We start from the raw sequence: 20,994 nt of genomic DNA on the forward strand, positions 1-20,994 counted from the left end.
TCGATCTCTTGACCTCGTGATCCACCCGCCTCGGCCTCCCAAAGTGCTGGGATTACAGGCTTGATCCACTGCGCCCGGCCCAATTTTTATATTTTTAGTAGAGATGGGGTTTTGACATGTTGGCCAGGTTGGTCTAGAACTCCTGACCATAGGTAATCCGCCTGCCTTGGCCTCCCAAAGTGCTGGGATTACAAGGAAGAAAGATAATTCATCTTTTTATTTTTTTGAGATGGAGTTTCACTCTCGTTGCCCAGACTGGAGTGCAATGGCGCAATCTTGGCTCACTGCAACCTCCGCCTCCCAGGTTCAAGCGATTCTCCTGCCTCCCGAGTAGCTGGGATTACAGGCGAATGCCAGCACACCTGGCTAATTTTTGTATTTTTAGTAGAAATGGGGTTTCATCATATTGGTCAGGCTGGTCTCAAACTCCTGACCTTGTGATCCACCCACCTCGGCCTCCCAAAGTGCTGGGGATTACAGGCACAAGCCATTGAGCCCGGCCAGGTTTTTCACCTTTTTAAAAACGTGCCCAGTCCCGGGAAAGAGCTTGGACAAGCCTGGCATGGTCATCTTGGGTCATTCCTCATGACTGCAAATGGACACAGTGATTGGTAGCGCTACCAGAACCATTTAGCTCAGGGGCATGGGACAGTTCTCCGGAGTCAAGTTCCTGGTACCAGATTAAAACAGATGTCTGCTGGCTGGGTGCGGTGGCTCTTGCCTGTAATCCCAGCACTTTGGGAGGCCAAGGCTAGTGGATCACCTGAGGTTGGGAGTTCAAGACCAGCCTAACCAACATGGCGAAACGCCGTCTCTACTAAAAATATTAAATTAGCCAGGCGTGGTGGTAGGCACCTGTAATCCCAGCTACTTGGGAGGCTGAGGCAGGAGAATCGCTAGAATCTGGGAGGTGGAGGTTGTGGTGAGCCGAGATCGCACCATTGCACTCCAGCCTGGGCAACAGGAGCAAAACTGTCTCACAAAAAGAAAATCTGCTGTAGACACTATTCCTAGGATGAGTTAATGCTTTGGTAAGCAGAAAGTTCTTGTGTAACTCTTCTGGCACTGTGTACGAGGATGTTAGTCACTTCCTGCAGTAGTGATGGCTCATCATGTCAACTGTGTGCTTTGCAGGTGGAAGAGGAAATTGTCACTCTACGCCAGGTCCTGGCAGCCAAGGAGAGGCACTGCGGAGAGCTCAAGAGGAGGCTGGGCCTCTCCACCCTGGGGGGCTTGAAACAGAACCTGTCCAGGAGCTGGCATGATATGCAGGTCTCTAACGCGTAGGTACCTGCCCCAGCTGCACGCCGGGGGGCTGGGGAGAACGTGGACCACAGATGTGTTTCTGGCTTGTGGTGGGGGGAGTGTCTGCATGCTTAGGGATGAGGTCCAGCCATGGAGTTGAGTAGCCTGTTTGGAAGGAGCCAGTGGGAGGCTCTGAGCTCTTGACCCAGGGACTCTGCCTTTTTTGTTCAAAGAGCTTGGAGTCTACATGTGTTTTATTTATTTTTAAATTTTTGTGTATTTATTTATTTTTTTGAGACAGAGTCTCTCTGTTGCCCATGGTAAAGTGCAGTGGCGTGATCTTGGCTCACTACAACTTCCACCTCCCAGTTTCAAGCAATTCTCCTGCCTCAGCCTCCAGAGTAGCTGGGATTACAGGTGCCCACCACCATGCCTGGCTAATTTTATATTTTTAGTAGAGACGTTTTGCCATGTTGTCCAGGCTGGTCTTGAACTCCTGACTCAGGTGATCTGCCTACCTTGGCCTCCCAAAGTCCTGGGATTACAGGCGTGAGCCACCACACCTGGCCTTTTTTTTTCTGTTTTGTGATGGTCTCACTCTGTCACCCAGGCTGGAGTGCAGTGGTGTAATCATGACTCACTGCAACCTCAACCTCTTGGAGTCGAGTAGTCCTTCCATCTCAACTCCCTAGTAGCTGGGACTATAGGCATGCACCACCATGCCTGGCTAATATTTTCACATTTTGTAAAGACAGCGTCCTGCTTTGTTGTTTAGGCTGGACTGAAATTCCTGGGCTTAAGCAATCCTCCTATTTCCGCCTCCCAAAATGCTTGGGATTACAGGTGTGTGCCACCACACCCAGCTTATGTGTTTTAAAAAGGCAGATGGACACACTGGCAAGTTGTCCAGGTGGAAATTGATAGGAAGAATGTGTTTCAGGGTCCAGACTTGAGAGAGCACTGATCAGGTCTTTGGCAAGAATGGTTTTTCTGTGGTCCTTACTGTGGGTGTGGCATGGTCACAGCCTGTGACCCAGATTTGACCATATGGGCTGGGCTCAATGGCTCATGCCTGTAATTCCAGCACTTTGGGAGGCTGAGGTGGGTGGATCACTTGAGGTTAGGGGTTCAAGACCAGCCTTGCCAACATGGTGAAATCTCCTCTCTACTAAAAATACAAAAATTTGGCTGGGCATGGTGGTGTGCATCTGTGATCACAGCTGCTGGGGAAGCTGAGGCAGGAAAATCTCTTGAACCCGGGAGGTGGAGGTTGCAATAAGCCAAGATTGTGCCATTGCACTCCAGCCTGGGCAACAGAGCAAGGCTCTGTCTTAAAAAAAAAAATACAGGGCCGGGCACGGTGGCTCATGCCTGTAATCCCAGCACTTTGGGATGCCAAGGCAGGTGGATCATGAAGTCAAGAGATCGAGACCATCCTGGCCAACATGGTGAAACCCTGTCTCGTACTAAAAATACAAAAAAATAGCCAGGCACGGTGGCACGTGCCTGTGGTCCCAGCTACTCGGGAGGCTGAGGCGGAAGAATCACTTGAACCCAGGAGGCGGAGGTTGCAGTGAGCTGAGATTGTGCCACTGCACTCCAGCCTGGTGACCACAGAGCAAGACTCTGTCTCAAAAATAAATAAAATTAAAAAAAATATATAGATATGATCATATTGTCCCACAACCCTAGGACCTCTGACCTTTTATGACTACGTGGTCCTATAACCCTGGGATCTCTGTCCCAGATGTGGCCCGGCTGTCTGAATTTGGGGCGTGCTGCTTTCTCACTTGGCCCTTTCCACGTGGCTTTTCTGAAACATAACCTTCAAGGTGGGGGCGGGCATGGAATGTTTCCCGGAAGCCATGTTCCCACAGAAAGATCAAGTCACGCTTCATAAATCTCACGTATGAAAAGCCCATGTTTGGGGGCCGGGCGCGGTGGCTCACGCCTGTAATCCCAGCACTTTGGGAGGCCGAGGCGGGTGGATCACGAGGTCAAGAGATCGAGACCATCCTGGTCAACATGGTGAAACCCCGTCTCTACAAAAAATACAAAAAATTAGCTGGGCATGGTGGCACGTGCCTGTAATCCCAGCTACTCAGGAGGCTGAGGCAGGAGAATTGCCTGAACCCAGGAGGCGGGGGGTGGGGAGAGCCAAAATTCCAAAGTTAAAATCAAAACAGGGGAAAAAGAGCGAAACCCCGTCCAAAAAAAAAAAAAAAAAGAAAAGCCCATGTTTTTATCATAGGACATCATAGGTTTTGAATCCCAAGGTGTTTTGGAGCTATGGGCTGTGCCCTTCCAGTCCCCCGAAGCTCGCCTGGCGGCCTGGGGCCTGCACAGGGCGTGTTGGGGCCGTGGACCCTGTTCTCGGGCTGTCTGTGGAGCTGATGTTCCTGTCAGCTGGTCCTTCTTTGTCTTCCTTGGAACCTCACCTACAGTTTGAAGCCTGAGTTAAAATTGTTCTTCTAAATAATTCACTGGAGACTTTCTGTTTTTAGCTATGTGAAAACTTCTGAGAAACTTGGAGAGTGGAATGAGAAGGTGACCCAGTCAGACCTGTGAGTGCCTGTGCCCTCAACACTGCTCCTTCCTCCTCTCCGCCTCAGTCAGGGAAGGGGGCTGTGCACGCTTCACACAAAGCTTGTTTTGGTGTTTGCTGGCTATATTTTCTTAATGTTACTTTTCCTCTCTCAGCTAAACTATCCTTTAAACTTTTGTGTGACAGGGAGTAGTAGCTGAAGGAAACTGTCTCAGCCACCTGACCACACTTAAAACTCCCCTCTGCCTAACACATCCCTTAGATAAGAGGCCTGCACCGGTCCTGGCTTCATCTCTCACTAATAGAGCTGCTTGGCTTCCCGCAGTGCACAAACCGGACAGCAGCACTTGGCCTGATTGTGTTGGTGTCAAATTTTTGTTTGTTCTAACCCTAACCATTTTCCCTGCTTAGCTCCAGCTGGTGGGTCTCAGAATTCCTTTCATCCTTTAGAGGTAGTTCTTGAGTGGAGGGTGTGGTGTGGGATGTGCTGGTGGAATTCAAAGTCCTGGTGTTCTGGGGGGCGCCACACTGTCAGAGCATCAGCCAGTGTGGATTCAGTGTGGATAGTCGTATATGTGTGTGTTGGGTGTAGTTCAGAGTGTCTCCTAATGTTTGGAAATCCTTCAACTAGATAATTGCACTTCATTGATTTGTGCTCTGATATGATTATAACTTCTTTAAACTGAGTAGAGAAATATTTTTAAACTGTCTCTGTGGGAGTTTTCCATCAGTTATTTAGAAGGAAGCACTGTCATGGTTGCCACAGAAGACGGGCAGAAAGTCCTCCCATGTTTGAAAGGAAGCAGTTGCTGGCAAGCTTGTCTTGAAGGTCCTGGGGGGCCAGGCTGGCGCTGTGTGTATGTGGAGCCTTTGTGTCTGGTGTCACAGTGGGGGTGGTGTCAGGACCTGGCAGTTTATGGGCATGGCTACAGCAGCCAGTTGTTGACCTTGGTATTCTAGGAGGACTGGCAGGCTATGTCTTTAGGGCTGCATTGAACAGTGACTTTGCTGGGCTGCAGGTGTTTCTTAGGTTGGGACAGAGATGGCCATCCTTGTAGTCTGGGCGTAAGGCAGATGCACAGTGCAGAGTCAAGTCTGCAAGTAGTCTTAGGAAACTTCAGTGCTGTTCTGTAAAACCAACCAACAAAAAAAAGCTGCCGGGATTGTATTCCAAACAGTGTTTCAGAGGGCTTGCTTACACCACTCAGAATCCTGACCTCTCTGGAGAAACCTGTGGCTCAGCATGGATGCATATGGCCGGTGCGTCACCTGGCAGAGGCCATTTCCTTAAGGTTTCACCCCCAGTTCTGGGGGGACACCTGTCAAACTGGCAGCTCCAGAGTGGAAGCGTTTCTGTCCCGACAGCCCTGGGGGAGCGGGGGTGGACGGGACGGACGGGGCGGGGCAGGGCATGGCAAGGCAGTGGTCTCTACCTGGACATCCCAGGTGGAGGGCAATGGTCTCTACCTGGACTGCCCAGGCGGAGGGCGATGGTCTCTACCAGGACTGCCCAGGCGGAGGGCGATGGTCTCTACTGGGACAGGACAGCCCAGGTGGGGGCGATGGTCTCTACTGGGACAGGACAGCCCAGGTGGGGGCGATGGTCTGTACCGGGCCGGCCCAGGCTGAGGGCGATGGTCTGTACCGGAATGGCCCAGGCGGAAGGGACGCGGCTCGGCAGGTGGGGCCTGAGGATGTGGCCGAGGCGTGTGCTTCTCCTGGCTGGTGCCTCTCCTAGTCAGGTTTCAGGAGATGGGCTGCTGGCTGCCTCCACTGCCCAGAGCTCTTGCAGAGGAATGCAATCAAAGCTCCCTGCATCCTGACCCACTTGTTTGTAGACGGTTTCAGCCAGGGGCAGCCTGGAGGATGGGAAGGAGTGGGTGGGTGGGTGGAGTGCTGGTGCTTGGCCCTGTGAGGCTGTGATGCGGCCACGTTCTCCTCAGAGGGTCATGTCTGACTGCGGGAGCAGCCCTCTTCTGTGAGTGGTGAAATGAATGCCTTGTTGGATTCTATTTACAGGCAGAGCTAACTAAAAATCCCAGTGCTGAGCAGGGCATTGTGTAGATTCTGCAGTTATGAGCTGGTTCACTTTGAGATGTTTTGGTTGTAGGTGACAGAAAGCGTGACTCAAAGTAGCATCAACCAAACGGGGAGTGGGGAGCACTCACCCGGCAGAGAAGCCCCAGGGAGGGAGCAGCACTCACCTGGCAGAAAGCCCCTGCTCCAGCGCTGCAGCCTAGCAGTGTGGCCCCGTGTGGGTCTCCCTGGACCAATGGCTGTGGCCTGGGAGGTGGTATGCTCTGGCTAGGCCTGGATCTCCTGTCCACCCTGCGTGGGAGTGGGGGCAGCCACCAGAGGAAGACTCAGGAGAGCGGGAGCGCCAGGATGTCCACCAGATGCCCTGTGCTGGCCAGGGGATAGCCCACTGGCCGTGGGACGAAACTGCTCTGTCCAGGGCTCTCTTCCTAGAAGGTCTTAGGAATTCCCAAATGGGTGTTGGCTGGGGTTGCCCGGCTGGGCGCTCTCAAGTGCAGCTGAAGGCGGTTACTGGGTGCAGATGCTGAGCCCTGCCCCTTCCTCCTGGGCCTAGCTTCCTCTTCTGTCATGGAGTAATAACAGCCCTGCCTTCTGGTTCGTTTGAGGAGTGTGTGTGCCTGTGTGTTGGAGGCTCTCAGAACAGACTTGCAGCCCTGCGAGCCTTGGAAGGGGCACCTCAGTTGCTGCCGCCACCACTTCAGAGGCCCAGGATGGGACTCAGAGGGGAAAAGGAGAGGTCAGAGCCGTAGCCGTGTTGTAGGAAGAGAAGGCCCGGGAGGCGCTGCTGGGGGCTTCAGGCCGTGCAGGGGATGCCCAGTGCTTCCAGGGCCGTCTGAAGTTTAGTTAGGAGGTTCCTATTTCCAGAGGAGGTTCCCTTGTGACCCCTTGTTCTCACACCCAAACAATGCGTGGGCTGTGGAGCCACCAGGGCTTGAGTGTGGTTTATGGCATGGCACAGCAGGGAGCACAGTGGCCCCTCGTGTCAGCGTGACCCTCAGGACCCTCCTCCTCCTCGGGCGGGTGGTTCTTACCCACCCACAGGTACCGCTCAAGACCCCTGTCTCATTCTGAAGGCAGTGCCAGGCACAGGTGCTGGTTTTCTCTCCGACTTCATTTCATCCTCACTCTTTCAGCACAAATGCAGGTGCTGTGAGGACCTTAGAATCCTCTGCTGCAGGTGACTTTGCTTCAGCAAGCCACAGAACGTTCATGCTTTTATGCATTTGTTATTTCAGGGAAAATCAAGGTTGAAGAGGTTTTCAGAATTTGTATTTTTGAAACTAAATGTAGCAGGTCATTAGTTATTTATACCTGGTGTTTTATTTAAAAACAACAACAAAAAAACAAAAACAGCCATGGTTCCAGCCGCACAGTCTGGATGGGAAAGTGCATCCTCTGGGCCGGGCGTGGTGCCTCACACCTGTCATCCCAGCACTTCGGGAGGCTGAGACGGGCATATCACCTTAGGTCAGGAGTTCGAGACCAGCCTGGCCAACATGGTGAAACCCTGTCTGTACTAAAAATACAAAATTAGCCGGGCGTGGTGGTGGGTGCCTGTAATCCCAGCTACTTGGGAGGCTGAGGCAGGAGAATCTCTTGAACCCAGAGGCAGAGGTTGCAGTGAGCCAAGATCACACCACTGCACTCCAGTCTGGGCGACAGAGTGAGACTGCATCTCAAAAAAAAAAAAAAAAAAAAAAAAAAAAATACTGCATCATCTGGGTAGGCCTTGGGCTGGGGGCCTGAGCAGGCACCAAGTGGGCACGAGAGCCCAGTGCTGGGATGTGCTGTCAGCGCTCACTTGCTGTGTCCCACAGTTGTGTCAGCTGCTGGGGGCTGGAGAGTAGCAGCACTCGGCTCCCACGGGGTCTCCTGCAGGGAGTGCTTCAGAGGGCTTGTGAGTGAGGGCCCCAGAAGGCTCGTCGTGGTGCCTGCTGGGAGATGGTGTCATCAGCGGGAGTGGGAGAAGCTTGTGCCTTCTCTGGCACCCATTCCAGATGCCACCCAGTCAGGGCCTGGGCATGCTAGCTCTCCAGGTTGGCACTGGCAACACCGGGATGGCCCTGGGAGCCCGTCTCTATTCAGCCTTTAGCTCCCTGACTTCATTCAAGGGAGAGCTATGGTGAGTGGCTGTGGGTTCACATTTTGGTTGTGGGCTTTGTTACTGGAGGCTGCCATGTTCTGTGCTTATGGTGGCAGCTGGATGTGGGTCAGAGATGTCAGGTGCTGACTTGTTACGGTGGCCCGCGTGTCCCTGCAGCCGCAGCATCCTGTCTGCTGCCCTTGGCTTCTCCTGTGGACGCCAAGGCCCTGGAAATTTCGTTTGGTGGGATGCACCATGTGGGTGGACACTTGGAGAGCTGGAGGGGATGGAAGCACAGCCTTCACTAGGGGCACTGTGAGAAGAGGCCTGGGAACAGAACTGTCCCATGTCCCTGTGGAGCACACAGGGCCCCTGGTGGGCCGCGTGGCCACGCTGTGAAGCTCGTCTCCCACAGGCCTGGTTGAGCTGCGTTTTCTCCCCTCAGCATGGTCTCGTGGGAAGAGGAAAGGGGACCTGTACGAATGTGTTAGGGTTAAGGATCTGAGAGGCCTTTCTGCTCTGGCGCTGCCTATACGCCTGCACCTCAGGGGGCCCATCGCTGTCTAGCAGGCAGATGAGGTGTCTTCTCTGTCATCAGAGGGGCTGTGAGAAGTCAGGAGAGCAGGCTCAGTAGGTGTCAGGTGAGGGGTGGAGTTGGACTGTGAGGTGAGAAGGCAGCGTTATTGCAGGGCTGTGGAGATTCACAGTGTTGCTGAGAGCTCCTGGGCCAGCACAGCATGGGCTGCTCCTCGCTGCAGGGGCCTCTGGGGGCCGAGGGGCTCTGGGCCTGCACCCCTCCGCAGCCACCTGGCGTGCATCCCCCCCCGTTCCAGCTCCTTTCCTCGGTTTCCCTCGGGCTCGCTCCCAGTGCTTTGCTTGGCTGTGGGTGGTGGCCCACCCATGGTGTCTGGTTGGTTTAACTGGTGTGTATTCTTCCAGCTACAAGAAGACTCAGGAAACTCTTTCACAGGCAGGACAGAAGACTTCAGCTGCCCTGTCCACAGTGGGCTCTGCCATCAGCAGGAAGCTTGGAGACATGAGGTGAGACCTGACCCTGACCCTGCTGCCCCGAGACCTGGCCAGGGCCAGTGTGGGGTGAGGCATTGGAGGCGCTCCAGGAAGCCTGCCTGGAGATCAGGGTGCAGGCGCACTGGCTCAGGGCTGTGGCCGTCATGGCCCCCGACCAGTCTGTGTGCAGACCCTTGCCTGGGACGTTCCCATTGGCTGCTGTTCTGCCATTTCTTTTTATTTATCTATTTTTAAGATGGGGTTTCACCGTAATGGCCAGTCTGGTCTTGAACTCCTGACCTCAGGTGATCCACCCACCTCTGCCTCCCGAAGTGCTAGGATTACAGGCGTGAGCCACCGTGCCCGGCCTGTTCTGCCATTTCTGTGTTCTTCAAGGCGGGTGGCTGCCGGTGCCGTTGGGTGACTTGTAGTGCTCGGGGTTGGTGAGGGAGGAGTGTGCTCCTTGACGCCTCATTGAGAGGCAGCAACCCCAGCCTGGGGATCAGGCAGGGTGGGACCCAGGACAGGTGCTCGGGTGGCGCTTCCTCAGGGTGTTGCCCAGGCCTCAGAGAGTGCAGTCAGACAACAGGAGGCCCTGAATGAGCCTTCTGTCCTGGAGGCTGGTGACAGCCACCTGGCCGTCAGAGGTCCCTCAGCAAGCAGTCCTGGGCCCAAGGACTGAGCAGGGGCCGGCGCTTTGTGGCTGGCACATCTGCCCTGCCTGCCCTGCTCTGGGCTCCTTGACCAGAGCATGGTGATGAGGGGACCGAGCCAGAGGCCTGGGTATGATGCTCAGCTGGGCTACCTCCTGGCTGGGCCTTGGTCGGGCCTTCCTTCACAGGGCTGTATGAGTGGATGATGTGGGTTGTCCCTGTCACCGGCATGTTCCACCCTCTGGGTGCTGCTGCCCACCCTGCCCTGACCCCTTTCCCATTCTCAGAAGTGGTCTTCTGGCTTTTGGATCTCAGGGAGTGCCCCCCTGTAGCTCTGACCCAATCATAGCAAAGGTGGGTGCGGGGTTCCTGCAAGGCCGGTGTGCGGTCACAGCACTGACCCCCCGAGTCCTCCCCTCTTCCCCTCTTGTGGCCCATGCAGGATTCAGAGATAGGTGTATCTCCTGCTGGGCTGGCTTGCTGCTCCCTGTCTGCCTGCCTTAGGTTAGGTGTGTCCTGCCTTCCAGCCTGGGGTTGCCAGGTGGGGGTCGTCCTGCACCCGTCCCTTCCCCTGACCACTGAGCCAGAGGCCAGGACACAGACGGCCACACACCCAGGGACCCACTCTGCCAAGTAGAGGGACAGCCAGTGCCCAGTAGCTGTGCCCACTTTTCATTTTGTTGTTTTGAGGTAATCTACCCTCCCGTCCCTGCAACTTTTATTTCGAGAGGTGTTAAACTGGAGAAGCTGCACAGTCATCAGTATGCGACGTGTGTGTTTCCTCTGTGAACCCTCACATGTCCAGGGCTCCACGCTCCCTAGCAGCTGTGACTTGGGGGTCCTTGTGGGGCACCCTACAAATGCAGGTCTCCCCCTCCGCTGAGCTCTGGACCCACCTCCTGAGCTTCAGCTGGGCGCGGCCTCCCAGGGCTGTTTCTTGCTTAAAACGCCGGTCTTAGCACAGAGCATCTTCAGGAAGCAGCAGGTGTCTGCAATGCCTGAGTTACGCCAGCCATCAGGAGGCGTCTCGCCACCGTGAGTGTCCTCACTCCCTTTTGAGTTTCTTCAGAGTGTCATGGTGGAAATCCAAGGGGCAGGCAGAGCCTCGGCACTGACTGGAACAGCCGTGCACAAGCCAGTCCTGGCTGTTTTGATCCGCGCAGTTCTGTGTGCGGCCTGTTTTTCCCGGGAAGCACAGGGACACAGTCTGGGCTCTCTGTTCCCTCTCCTCTGACGGGGAGAAAGGCTGTTGCTCTCCTCAGGCCTGGTGTAGCCTCAGGGTGTGGCTGGGAGTGAGCAGAGTTCCTGTTACAGTGACTCTGGCACAGCTCTGTCAGTGTGCCCGGCCACACTGTGTCACGTGTTTGTATGTGTGCCCTGGTTCATGGGGCTGCTGGGGTGAGCGGGGCCTCAGGCTGCCCTGGGAGGAGCCAGCTCGCTCCAGTTGGCTGGCCGTGTTCACGGTGCCCATGGTGATGTCCTGTGTGCTGCTGTGTCTTGCCCTGCTTGCTCTTCTGTTTGTGTTTGTAGTGGTGGCGTAAACTCTGACATCTGCAGCCCCTGGTGTATCCCCTGCATCTCCAAGCAGTCACAGGTGGTTTCTGAGGTCTGGGCCCATTAACATCTTGACTTAGAGACTGAGATTGAGAGCTCTCTGCTCCCTGAAAGTGAAAGTTAGGCTCCGGGAGGGCTACATCCTGCGTTAGGGCCGGTTAGACCCAGCAGACCCTCCTGACCCTTGGGTGGAAGCCTCTTGGGCCAGCTGCCAGCACCCACGTCTGTGATGGGGCTGGGGGAAGGGGCACTGGATGCAGGTCAGAGAGGGGTTTACACCAGGGTCGGTCACCGTCCGGCTCTGTGGTCTCCTAGACAAGGTACCTGCCCTCTCGGAACCTCAAGTGAGTTGAGCATTTGTGGATTCTTCAGTGGTTCCCTCCGTGTCAGAGTGGACCTGGCTGCAGTGCCTGGTGGCAGCTGCCCTTGGACACACAGGTTTCCAGGCTGGGGTCTGCATGCATGGATGGAGCTCAGGGCAGACGTGATCGGCGCGAGGGGTGTCCCACATCCTCCCACAGCTGGTGCGCTTTGGGGCACACAGGCTGCTCTGGTTCTGTGGAGCTGGCCAAGCCCAGCTGTGGTGCCGTGGCACGTTTCACACCTTTGCGCGGCTGGATGGGGCCAGTCGTGCTCCAGGTGCTGTGGCTTCTTCTCTCCAGCCTCCAAACGGGTGTGTCCTGGGACATAAGGTGTGGCCAGGGCATGGACGGGGGCGTCTTGTGCACAGCCACAGGGCTGAGCAGTTGCTAGTCATGAGCTCACGGGTCCTGCTGTTGAGTCAGGATTTGAGGAGACTGGAGACAGGGCTGCTCTCCCTGACCATGTGTGGACTGGAGGAGCCATCCTGGAGGGTCTTCCCCTGCCAGGCCTTCTGAGCATGAGCGGGGGGCTTGGGGCTCCCCACAGAGCTGTGAGTGGGTGCTGGCCTCCCTTGCTTATGCTGCGTTTCCTCTTCTCTCCTGCTGCCACCTTCCAGGGCTCATCCATTCTCACACTCCTTTAGGTAAGGCCGAGCCTGGACACCTGTGGAAGACTTTTCTGTGAATCGGGGCAAGGTGGGCTCTGGCAGGGCCTGTGGGAGGCTGTGCTGCTGGATGGTGGGTAAAAGTGGTATCAGCCCTCCCAGCGGTGCCAGCCAGGCGGTAGGGGAACAAAGCAGCAGCATGGGATGGACGAAGAGGTCCCCCTGGAACGCCCCCAGCCCCCGGCACTTCCACGTCCCCTCCTTGTGGCTTCCCACCGAGGCTCGCAGGCCACCCGCTCCCGGGTCAGTGAAGAGCTGACCTCACTTGGTGTCCACTCCTCAGAAGAGCATTTTCATTTGGGAGAGCCGTGCCGACCCTCTCACCGCCCTTCCTGCTAAACATGAGTCCTGTTTCCTGGTTTTCCTTCAGATCGAGTTTTGTCCTGTTTATGACCTGAGAGGGTAGGTGCTCCTCCCACAGGGCCCGACCGCGGGCGTCTCCAGGCCAACCCAGGCGCTGCCGCACGCGCCCTTCTGGCTGGAACTCGAGGTCTAGAGCCAGGCCCAGAACAACCTGTGATTTCATGTTTTTACGTGACCTGGTGGTTTCTTTTTTGCCAAAAGGCCCTTTAACTTGCTGAAGTCAAGTAAGGACATCTGAAGGCTGTTTGTACCAAATACTTTTCAAAAGCCCAGGCCTGGTCCCCTTCGAGCTTCCCTACGGCACTGCTCTCCGCCCCCCGTGCTGTGCGCTGGGCAATTTGGGGTGCCCCCATGAGGCCGAGGGAGGACCCTGGGATGGAGTTTTCCTTGGGGGCGTTACGTGGAGGGGCAGGCAGCTCTCGCCAACTGCTGGGAGTGGGGAGTCCCAGCGCTGGCCATGCCCGCCAAGTTGGGTTGTGTGTGGACCTCGATGTTAACTCTTGCTTCCTTCTCTGCTTCTGCCATGCTTCCAAGCAGCAGCTACTCCATCCGCCACTCAATAAGTATGCCGGCCATGAGGTAACGTATGCTGCTCGCTGCGGCTCCAGAGCCGGGTGGCTCTGGTGGGGGTTGGGGCAGCTCCCACTGGTCACTCCTGACCCTTCCCATATCCCTGGATTAATTAAGGATGCCATTCCCTTGGCAACCTCCGGAGGGCTGAGGACTGGGAAAGACCCCCTTCCAGGCTGGCGAGGAATCCTGGTAAGGGTCAGGCTCTTACCCTGCAGCCTCCAGAGGAGATCCTTGTGTCAAACTGGGCCATGTCCTTTCCAAGTCCTGGCCCTGGCTAGGGCGCGGTTCAAGAGGCTTGCACACGGATCATGGCACTTGCTCTCAGGACACGTCACGGGGCTCAGCCTTCATGGAAACTCCCAGAGCTGTGGTCTGTGATTCTCAAGAGAGCCCTGTTCTCCTTGTAGGGACTCTGGCTGGGTGTTGCAGACGTGCTGGCCTCTGGAGGCCCTGGGCCTGGGGCGGGTATCTGGTTGTGCGGGAGGGACGGAGTGGGATGGAGCTGGCCTGCCCTGCTTTCTCCTCCTCTGTCTCATCAATCACTCCGCTGTCCCAGAAGCGTCCTTGGTTTTCCCTTCAGTTCTCTAGAGATGTGCGTGAAGAACCCCTGACTTCATAACCCCAGTACAAGAGCCAACGGTGTACCTTTAGGGGATAGCACAGAGGGGCCGATATCCCCAGCTGCACAGTTATGGGGTTTTCAGTGGCCTTGTGTGATGTCTGGGCCTGTCCCTGTGGTTGTTGGGCCTGGGCCACCTCACTTCTGACCGGGGGAGTCTCTGGAATGTCCTGGGTGTGTCACATTTTTGCAGTGAGATCTTAGGGACCCTTTGCAGGCTGGCCCTCGCCCAAGGCCCTTCAGAGTCAGGAGGGCGGCACCACCATTTGCTCTTGACACCAGCAGTCTTCCCTCTCTCTTTAAAGGAACTCCGCAACCTTCAAGTCGTTTGAGGACCGAGTTGGGACCATAAAGGTAATTGAACCAGGACCGTCCGGCCGATGTTCTTAACGGGTGTGGCCTGTCACTCACAATAGCTTGTTTGTCACCGTTTAGTCATTGTGGATTCACATGCAGTTGTAGGAAGTAACACACAGGGGGCCTGAGCCCCTCACACAGGCCTCTCCTGTGATAACATCTTGGTAAGCACGTAGTGCAGTCTTGCCCTCAGGACGTAGAAGGCCTCCCCACTGCATGTCCTGCTATCTCCTGCCCTACCCCCGGCAACCGCCAGTCCACTCTCCATTTGTATAATGTCATTTCAAGAATGTCACACACATTGAATGGCACCGTGTGGCATCTTGGCATTCACTGTCTTCTTTCAGCTTAGTGTTCTCGAGGCATGTCTGGGCTGGTGCCCGCCCGGGATTTGCTCCCTGTCACTGCTGAGCAGTGTTCATGAGACAGAAGCTTTTATAGAGCATTGAGCATGGGCCTGGGATCTGCCTCCGGTGTGTACTCTGTCTCAGGTTTTTCTTTCTTGATCTTTTCTCTCCTGTAGTCTAAGGTTGTGGGTGACAGAGAGAATGACAGTGACAGCCTCCCTTCCTCAGCGGGGAGCGGTGACAAGCCCCTGTCGGACCCCGCACCTTTCTAAGCCTGAGGTTGCTTCGCCCACCGCAGAGCACACGAAACACACCCTCAGCATCGCAGCCGCAGCTCTGCGCAGCGGAGCAGCCAGCCAGGCGGATGAGCAGAGCTGGCTTGGAGGACAGTCCTGCCCATCCACACAGAGATGCGGCTGCTGCGTTCGCATGAATTAGAGAACACAGTCTTGTACACAGACGTTTTACACTAAAGTTTGTAGATGAAGCAGATCACTGTGCTGTGTCCTTCCTCAGGGTGCAGGAAGTGGACGGGGAGGGGGCTTTCAGAGGAGTGAGCCAAAGCCCATGCTCCCTTTGGGAATCTTGCTAGCCTATCAGAATGTCCAAGGATTGAAGAGTCCTAAGCATCAAATAAGTGGCATTTTCTGACCTCTTCCTCCTCCTCCTTCCCTGACTCTCAGAAGGAATGCAATCACCCGGCAAGTCCTACCTGTTCGCAATTTTTTAATCTCAAAATGCTGAACCAGAAAACTGTTTTCTGAGACCCCCCCAGAAAGGAAACTGATCAGCAGCAGCTGCCTAATTGTTCCATTAATCTAGCTTTAACGGAAGCAAATTCATTGTTTTTTAAATGCAGTGGACTTTTCAAAAATTAAAATTAGGCAAAGCAGCTTTAGCCTCATAGAGAATATTATTTCTTCAGACTCAAGCTGAAATACAAGCCTTACATTGCCTTATGCTTTATTTCTTTGTAATCTTTGTATGTATATAGGTGAGGGTTCCTTAATGGCTGTGAGCACAGCGGGGAGTGTTAAACCAGCCTGCGTGGCAGCCTGTTCAGTTGGGTGTTTTATTTCATGCTCACTCCATCCCAGTGTACAAAACCTGCCTGTCTTCTCAACCTTGGCCGCTCCCACTGGCTGCCCCGCTCTGCCCCAAAGAGCTCTGGGGATGGGAGGGGCCAAGTGAAGGAGAAGCTTGTCTTTAGCACCTTTCAAGGAGCTGTGCCCCTTCCCAGTGCTGCTTCTGCATGGGCTTGGCCCGGCTGTCTGGCAGTCATCAGTGACTCCAGCCCGCCTGTTTTGATGCACTGGGATGAAAAAACCCCACAGGTCAGGTGGAGGGTGGGGCGTGGGCATCAGCCAGGATTGCTGTTGCCTTTTCTCATGAGCCACAAAGATCTCATTTTTATACGGTCAGACCCCGACAGCCTGTCTTACACCGGGGCCCCGCGTGTCAGGTGGTGTGGTCTGCAGGGGCAGCTCTGTGCCTTGGTGGCTCTAGGAAGGACGCTGAGGGCTTGCCTGCCGTGTACACGGCTCTGCCACTCCTGAGGGGGAAGGGCTGTTCAGGTCAAGGTGCTCTGCTTGTAGAGCCTGTGTCCTCTGACAGCCGTGTCCCCAGACAGTTCAGACACTCTTGGGGACGGCACTCCACACACGATAAAGACACGGGCTGGGGAAGCCCAGCACTCGGTGCCCTTTTTCCGGGTGTAAAATTGGCCTGTGGGATGTGGTGCAAAGGCAGGCTGCACAGGTGTAACTGATGGATCTCTTCCTTAACGTTGTAATAATGGGTAATTTGTCAATAAAGCATTCCTTAGGGGAAAGTCCACCTTTGCTTGTGTGATCTATCGTTCAGGACTATGACAAGACTGGTGAATAAACCAACATGTGTGACCTGCCCTAATGAGTCCACACCCTTGGGAGAGGCAGGCAGGGGACAGTCCAAGAGACAAGAAGCAGGTCCTCAATGCAGGGACGACCAGTGGAGCCAGTTGCGAGGGGAGGGTGGCATATGGCCAACCTGTAGGGCCAGACCCAGCATCTTGGGCACTGAGCCCTGGGAGGGTGAGGAGGAGCTCACCAGACTCCAGGTTGGGTCAGAAGCTCCAGTGGCTTTGCCAGCTGCACCTGCAGGCACTGAGCTGCTGGCAGGCACACCTGTAGTCCCAGCCATCCTGGAGGCTGAGGCAGATCACCTGAGTCCAGGAGTTCAAGACCAGCCTGGGCAACATATCAGGATTCCATCTCCAGTAAATACAGCAGGCCAGGTGTGGGGGCTAATGTCTGTAAGCTCAGGGCTTTGGGAGGTCGAGACGGGAGGATCATTTGAGGCTGGAAGTTTGAGACCAGTCTGGGCAACATAGCCAGACCCCCAACTCTACAAAAAAGTAAAATAATTAGCCAAGAGCGGTGGTGCACACCTGTAGTCCCAGCTACTCAGGAGGCTGAAGTGGGAGAGTCCCTTGAGTCCAGGAGGTTGAGACTGCCGTGAGCCATGATCACGCCACTGCGCTCCAGTCTGGGTGACAGATTGAGACCCTGTCTCAAAACAATAGTTGTAGTCTAGAGCCCTGTGCCCTGGAAAAGCCACATGCTGCCCGACTCGTCCCAGGTGAAGAGCTAGGCTGCATCAGACCCAAGTGTGCAGTGGGAGCCCACTGGATGCAAGTGAGTGGTAGTGGGTGGGCAGGAGATGGCTGCCAGGGTCGTGTCACCCATGCTCAGTGGCCCTTCAAAGCCATGATCTTGTTCTAGGGAAGAACAGTGGGTGGCTGCAGCCCCTCCGGGGCTGAATCAACAGGGCAAGTTTGGACTATTTGGCTCAGGTCAGACGACCAGCCAAGATGGCACAGCTGAAGCAGGGCCTGCCCTCAGGGCGCCTCTGACCGCGGTGGCAGCGGCAGGGCCAGCCCCATCAGTTGCTGCAGGAAGGGTGCGGTCTCCACCTGCTGCTGTGCAGAAAGCTTGCTCCTGCGGGTTAGGCAAGTGCACGTGACTCAAGGACGTCTCACGGTGGTGCAAGGGCTGCTTTTTTTTGTTTGTTTTTTTTGAGATGAAGTCTCACTCTGTTGCCAGGCTGGAGTGTAATGGCCATGATCTCGGCTCACTGCAGCCTCCGCCTCCCGGGTTCAAGAGATTCTCCTGCCTCAGCCTCGGGAGTAGCTGGGATTACAGGCGTGTGCCACCACGCCCAGCTAATTTTTTTTTTTTTTAGTAGAGATGGAGTTTCACCATGTTGGCCACGATGGTCTCGATTTCTTGACCTCGTGATCCGCCCGCCCTGGCCTCCCAAAGTGCTGGGATTACAGGTGTGAGCCACCGTGCCCAGCCAAGGGCTGCTTTGTTGTTAGGTGTTGTAAGGTAACTTACAGGATTCTAAAGTCAAAACTGGATATAAAGCATGCTCAGAAACAGGCTCCGCTCCCCACCCACCCTCTGTCATGACTCTTACTTCTCATTCTCCCAGTGTGTTTTCATGAAAACGGAAGCAAATATGAAGATGTGTTCTCATTCCCTTCCCTTCCTTGGTCAAACAATGGCATACAGTGTTCTGCACATTGCTCCACCTCCCTGACAACACACTCCGGAGTGCTCACTGCATCACCTGTACAGACCCTTGAGGTGGGGCTGGGTGCCGTGGCTCACGCCTGCAATCCCAGCACTTTGGGAGGCTAAGGCAGGCGGATCACCTGAGGTCAGAAGTTTGAGACCAGCCTGGCCAACATGGTGAAACCCCGTTTCTACTAAAAATACAAAAAGCCAGGCGTGGTGATGCATTCCTATAATCCCAGTTACTCGGGAGGCTGAGGCAGGAGAATCACTTGAACCCAGGAGGCGGAGGTTGCAGTGAGCTGAGATCATGCCACTGCACTCCAGCCTGGGGGAAAGAAAAAGACCCCCTCTCAAAAAAAAAAAAAAAAAAAAAAAAAAAGGCTGGGTGTGGTGGCTCACACCTGTAATCCCAACACTTTGGGAGGCCAAGGCAGGCAGATCAGGTGGTCAGGAGATCGAGACCAACCTGGCCAACATGGTGAAACCCCATCTCTACTAAAATACAAAAAATTAGTCGGGCATGGCAGTGTGTCCCTGTAGTTCCAGCTACTCAGGAGGTTGAGGCAGGGGAATCACTTGAACCCAGGAGGCGGAGATTTCAGTGAGCTGAGATCACACCACTGCACTCCAGCCTGGCGACAGAGAACCTTGAGGGGGAACCTCCACTCTGGCCCCTGGTCTGGCACGTTGCATGTACCTACTCCTACTCTTCATAGCTCCCATTGGAAAACTCTAGTGGGAGCACCACACTTCCTTTGGAGGTCAGAGGTAGCCAGGCTCACCGGAGACGTAACAGCAGTGAAAGTTAGGTGATGTCTCACTATCTGGCACATAAGCCCCAATATGACAGGGAGCTGGTACCAATAAAGGGTGAAATGCGCTGTTGCTGCCTGCAGTCAGTATTTACCCGAGCTTGTTTTGGAAATGAGTTCCATGTGGTCTCCATTTATTGAACAGATACTGTAACTGGCCTTCGGGAAAGAGTCTGCTAGGTTTTGTGTGGTCCAAGGGTGAATCCAATGTGGACCCAGTGCTCAAGGACTTCGTAACCCATATGTTGGGGAAGACATATTCCCCTATGTAACTGGCTCACGTGTGATGAGGTGAAATACTTGGAGAGCTTCAGGGATGGACGGGGCAAGTGGAGTGAGTGGACCCAAGGAGCAGCAGCAACGCCTGAAGGCTCAGTCTTCCCCTCTTCTCAGAGTGAGGGTGATGGTATCTGCCTCATCCGATTGAAGGACTGAGAGCTTATAAAGCCCTTAACACAGGGCCTGATGTATCACAGGTACACAGGAGACTCTCCCAGACGGTAGCCACTACCAACCTTTCACAGGTACCTTCCTGTCTTCTTTTCTCCAAACAGGCTGGCGTGTTCATGGATAGACACAGGTGTGATAATGTACTTTTTACATATCATGCAGCATGCTCCTTTTGGTTTCAGGAGCTCTTTGCTCTTATGTAGCCTTTGTATACATTATCTTTCTTTTTTTCTTCTTTTATTTTTAATCTAATTTAATTTTTAAATTTTTTAATTTTAACTTTTTTAGAGATGGGGTTTCACCATGTTGGCCAGGCTGGTCTCGAACGTCTGACCTCAGGTGATCCACCCACCTTGGCCTCCCAACATGCTGGGATTACAGGCGTGAGCCACCGCGCCTGGCCTATTTTATTTTTTATTTTTATTGTTTTGAGATGGAGTCTTGCTCTGTAGCCCAGGCTGGAGTGCAGTGGCACGACCTTGGCTCACTACAACCTCCGCCTCCCTGGTCCCAGTTCAAGCAATTCTCTCACCTCAGCCTCCCAAGTAGCTGGGATTGAAGGCAGGAGCCACCATGCACAGCTAATTTTTGTATTTTTTTAGTAGAGATGGGGTTTCACCATGTTGGCCAGTCTGGTCTTGAACTCCTGACCTCGTGATCTGCCCGCCTCAGCCTCCCAACATGCTGGGATTACAGATGTGAGCCACCACGTCTGGCCCTATTTTATTTTATTTTTAGAGGTTTCATCATGTGGGCCAGGCTGGTTTCAAACTCGTGACCTCAAGTGATCTGCCTGCCTCGGCCTCCCAAAGTACTAGGATTATAGGCGTGAGCCACTGTGCCCGGCTTTTCTTCTTTTTAGATAAGAAATGCAGTCTTGCTCTGTCACCTAGACAGGAATGCAGTAGGACAATACTAGCTCATTGCAGCCTTGACCTCCCACCCAATCCAGCCTCCTGAGTAGCTGAGACTACAGGGGCATGCCTGCCACCAAAGCCTGACTAATTAAAAAAATTTTTTTGGCTGGGCATGGTGACTCACGCCTGTAATCCCAGCACTGGGAGGCTGAGTTGGGTGGATCACCTGAGGTCAGGAGTTCAAGACCAGCCTGGCCAACATGGTGAAACCCCATCTCTACTAAAAATACAAAAATTAGCCAGGCATGGTGGCACACACCTATAATCCCAGCTACTTGGGAGGCTGAGGCAGCATAATTGCTTGAATCTGGGAGCTGGAGGTTGCACCATTGCACTCCAACCTGGGCAACAGGGCAAGACTCAGTCTCAAAAAAAAAAAAAAAAAAACTTTTTTTTTTTTTTTTGGTAGAGATGGGGGTCTCACTGTGTTTGCCCAGGCAGGTCTCAAACTCCTGGGCTCCAGTGATCGACGCACCTCGGCCTAACAAAGTGATGAGATTTCAGGCGTCAGCTATGTTGCCCTACTGTATACATTTCAGTAACTCTAACATTCCCTTTGAGTGCAGGTTTCCATTATCACTGTTATGAAGGGTGTCACTGGGAACATTTCGGTGCATATGCTTCTTTCCGTATTCGGGAATATTTTCTTTGAAAGAATGTCCCTAAAGTGAAGCTACCAGGTCTCAGAGGGACTCACGTAAGGCCTGGGTCATTCATTCCTGCAGCTCAGCACAAGCTGAGCACAGCTTCAGTCTGAAATCAGTACCAGGTCCACTTTGTCCTCTCATTCCTCCAGTTCTGGCCTGATGTCTTTCATTCTCTTGAATCAATAGTTGCTGATATG

General features: G+C 54.3%; 1 protein-coding gene across 7 annotated transcripts in view; it reads left to right on the forward strand.

Annotated features, from left to right (window-relative positions):
* The window catches only part of TPD52L2 (TPD52 like 2), a 21,555-nt gene extending 5,308 nt beyond the window's left edge, over positions 1-16,247 (forward strand). Inside the window, exons 3-9 of one of the 7 annotated variants that reach the window (XM_037733903.1) lie at positions 1,135-1,283; positions 3,750-3,809; positions 8,850-8,951; positions 12,105-12,131; positions 13,050-13,094; positions 14,013-14,061; positions 14,588-16,247. In XM_037733903.1, the coding sequence (XP_037589831.1) occupies positions 1,135-1,283; positions 3,750-3,809; positions 8,850-8,951; positions 12,105-12,131; positions 13,050-13,094; positions 14,013-14,061; positions 14,588-14,683 (528 nt within the window). In that variant the 3' untranslated portion in view covers positions 14,684-16,247. The remainder of the gene's footprint in view (positions 1-1,134; positions 1,284-3,749; positions 3,810-8,849; positions 8,952-12,104; positions 12,132-13,049; positions 13,095-14,012; positions 14,062-14,587) is intronic. The other 6 variants (XM_017515646.2, XM_037733904.1, XM_017515647.2 and 3 more) reach the window with 6 other exon arrangements.
* The last annotated feature ends 4,747 nt before the right edge of the window (positions 16,248-20,994 follow it).

This window comes from Cebus imitator, unplaced genomic scaffold (genome assembly GCF_001604975.1).
Source record: "Cebus imitator isolate Cc_AM_T3 unplaced genomic scaffold, Cebus_imitator-1.0 Scaffold555, whole genome shotgun sequence".
Taxonomy (NCBI): domain Eukaryota; kingdom Metazoa; phylum Chordata; class Mammalia; order Primates; family Cebidae; genus Cebus; species Cebus imitator.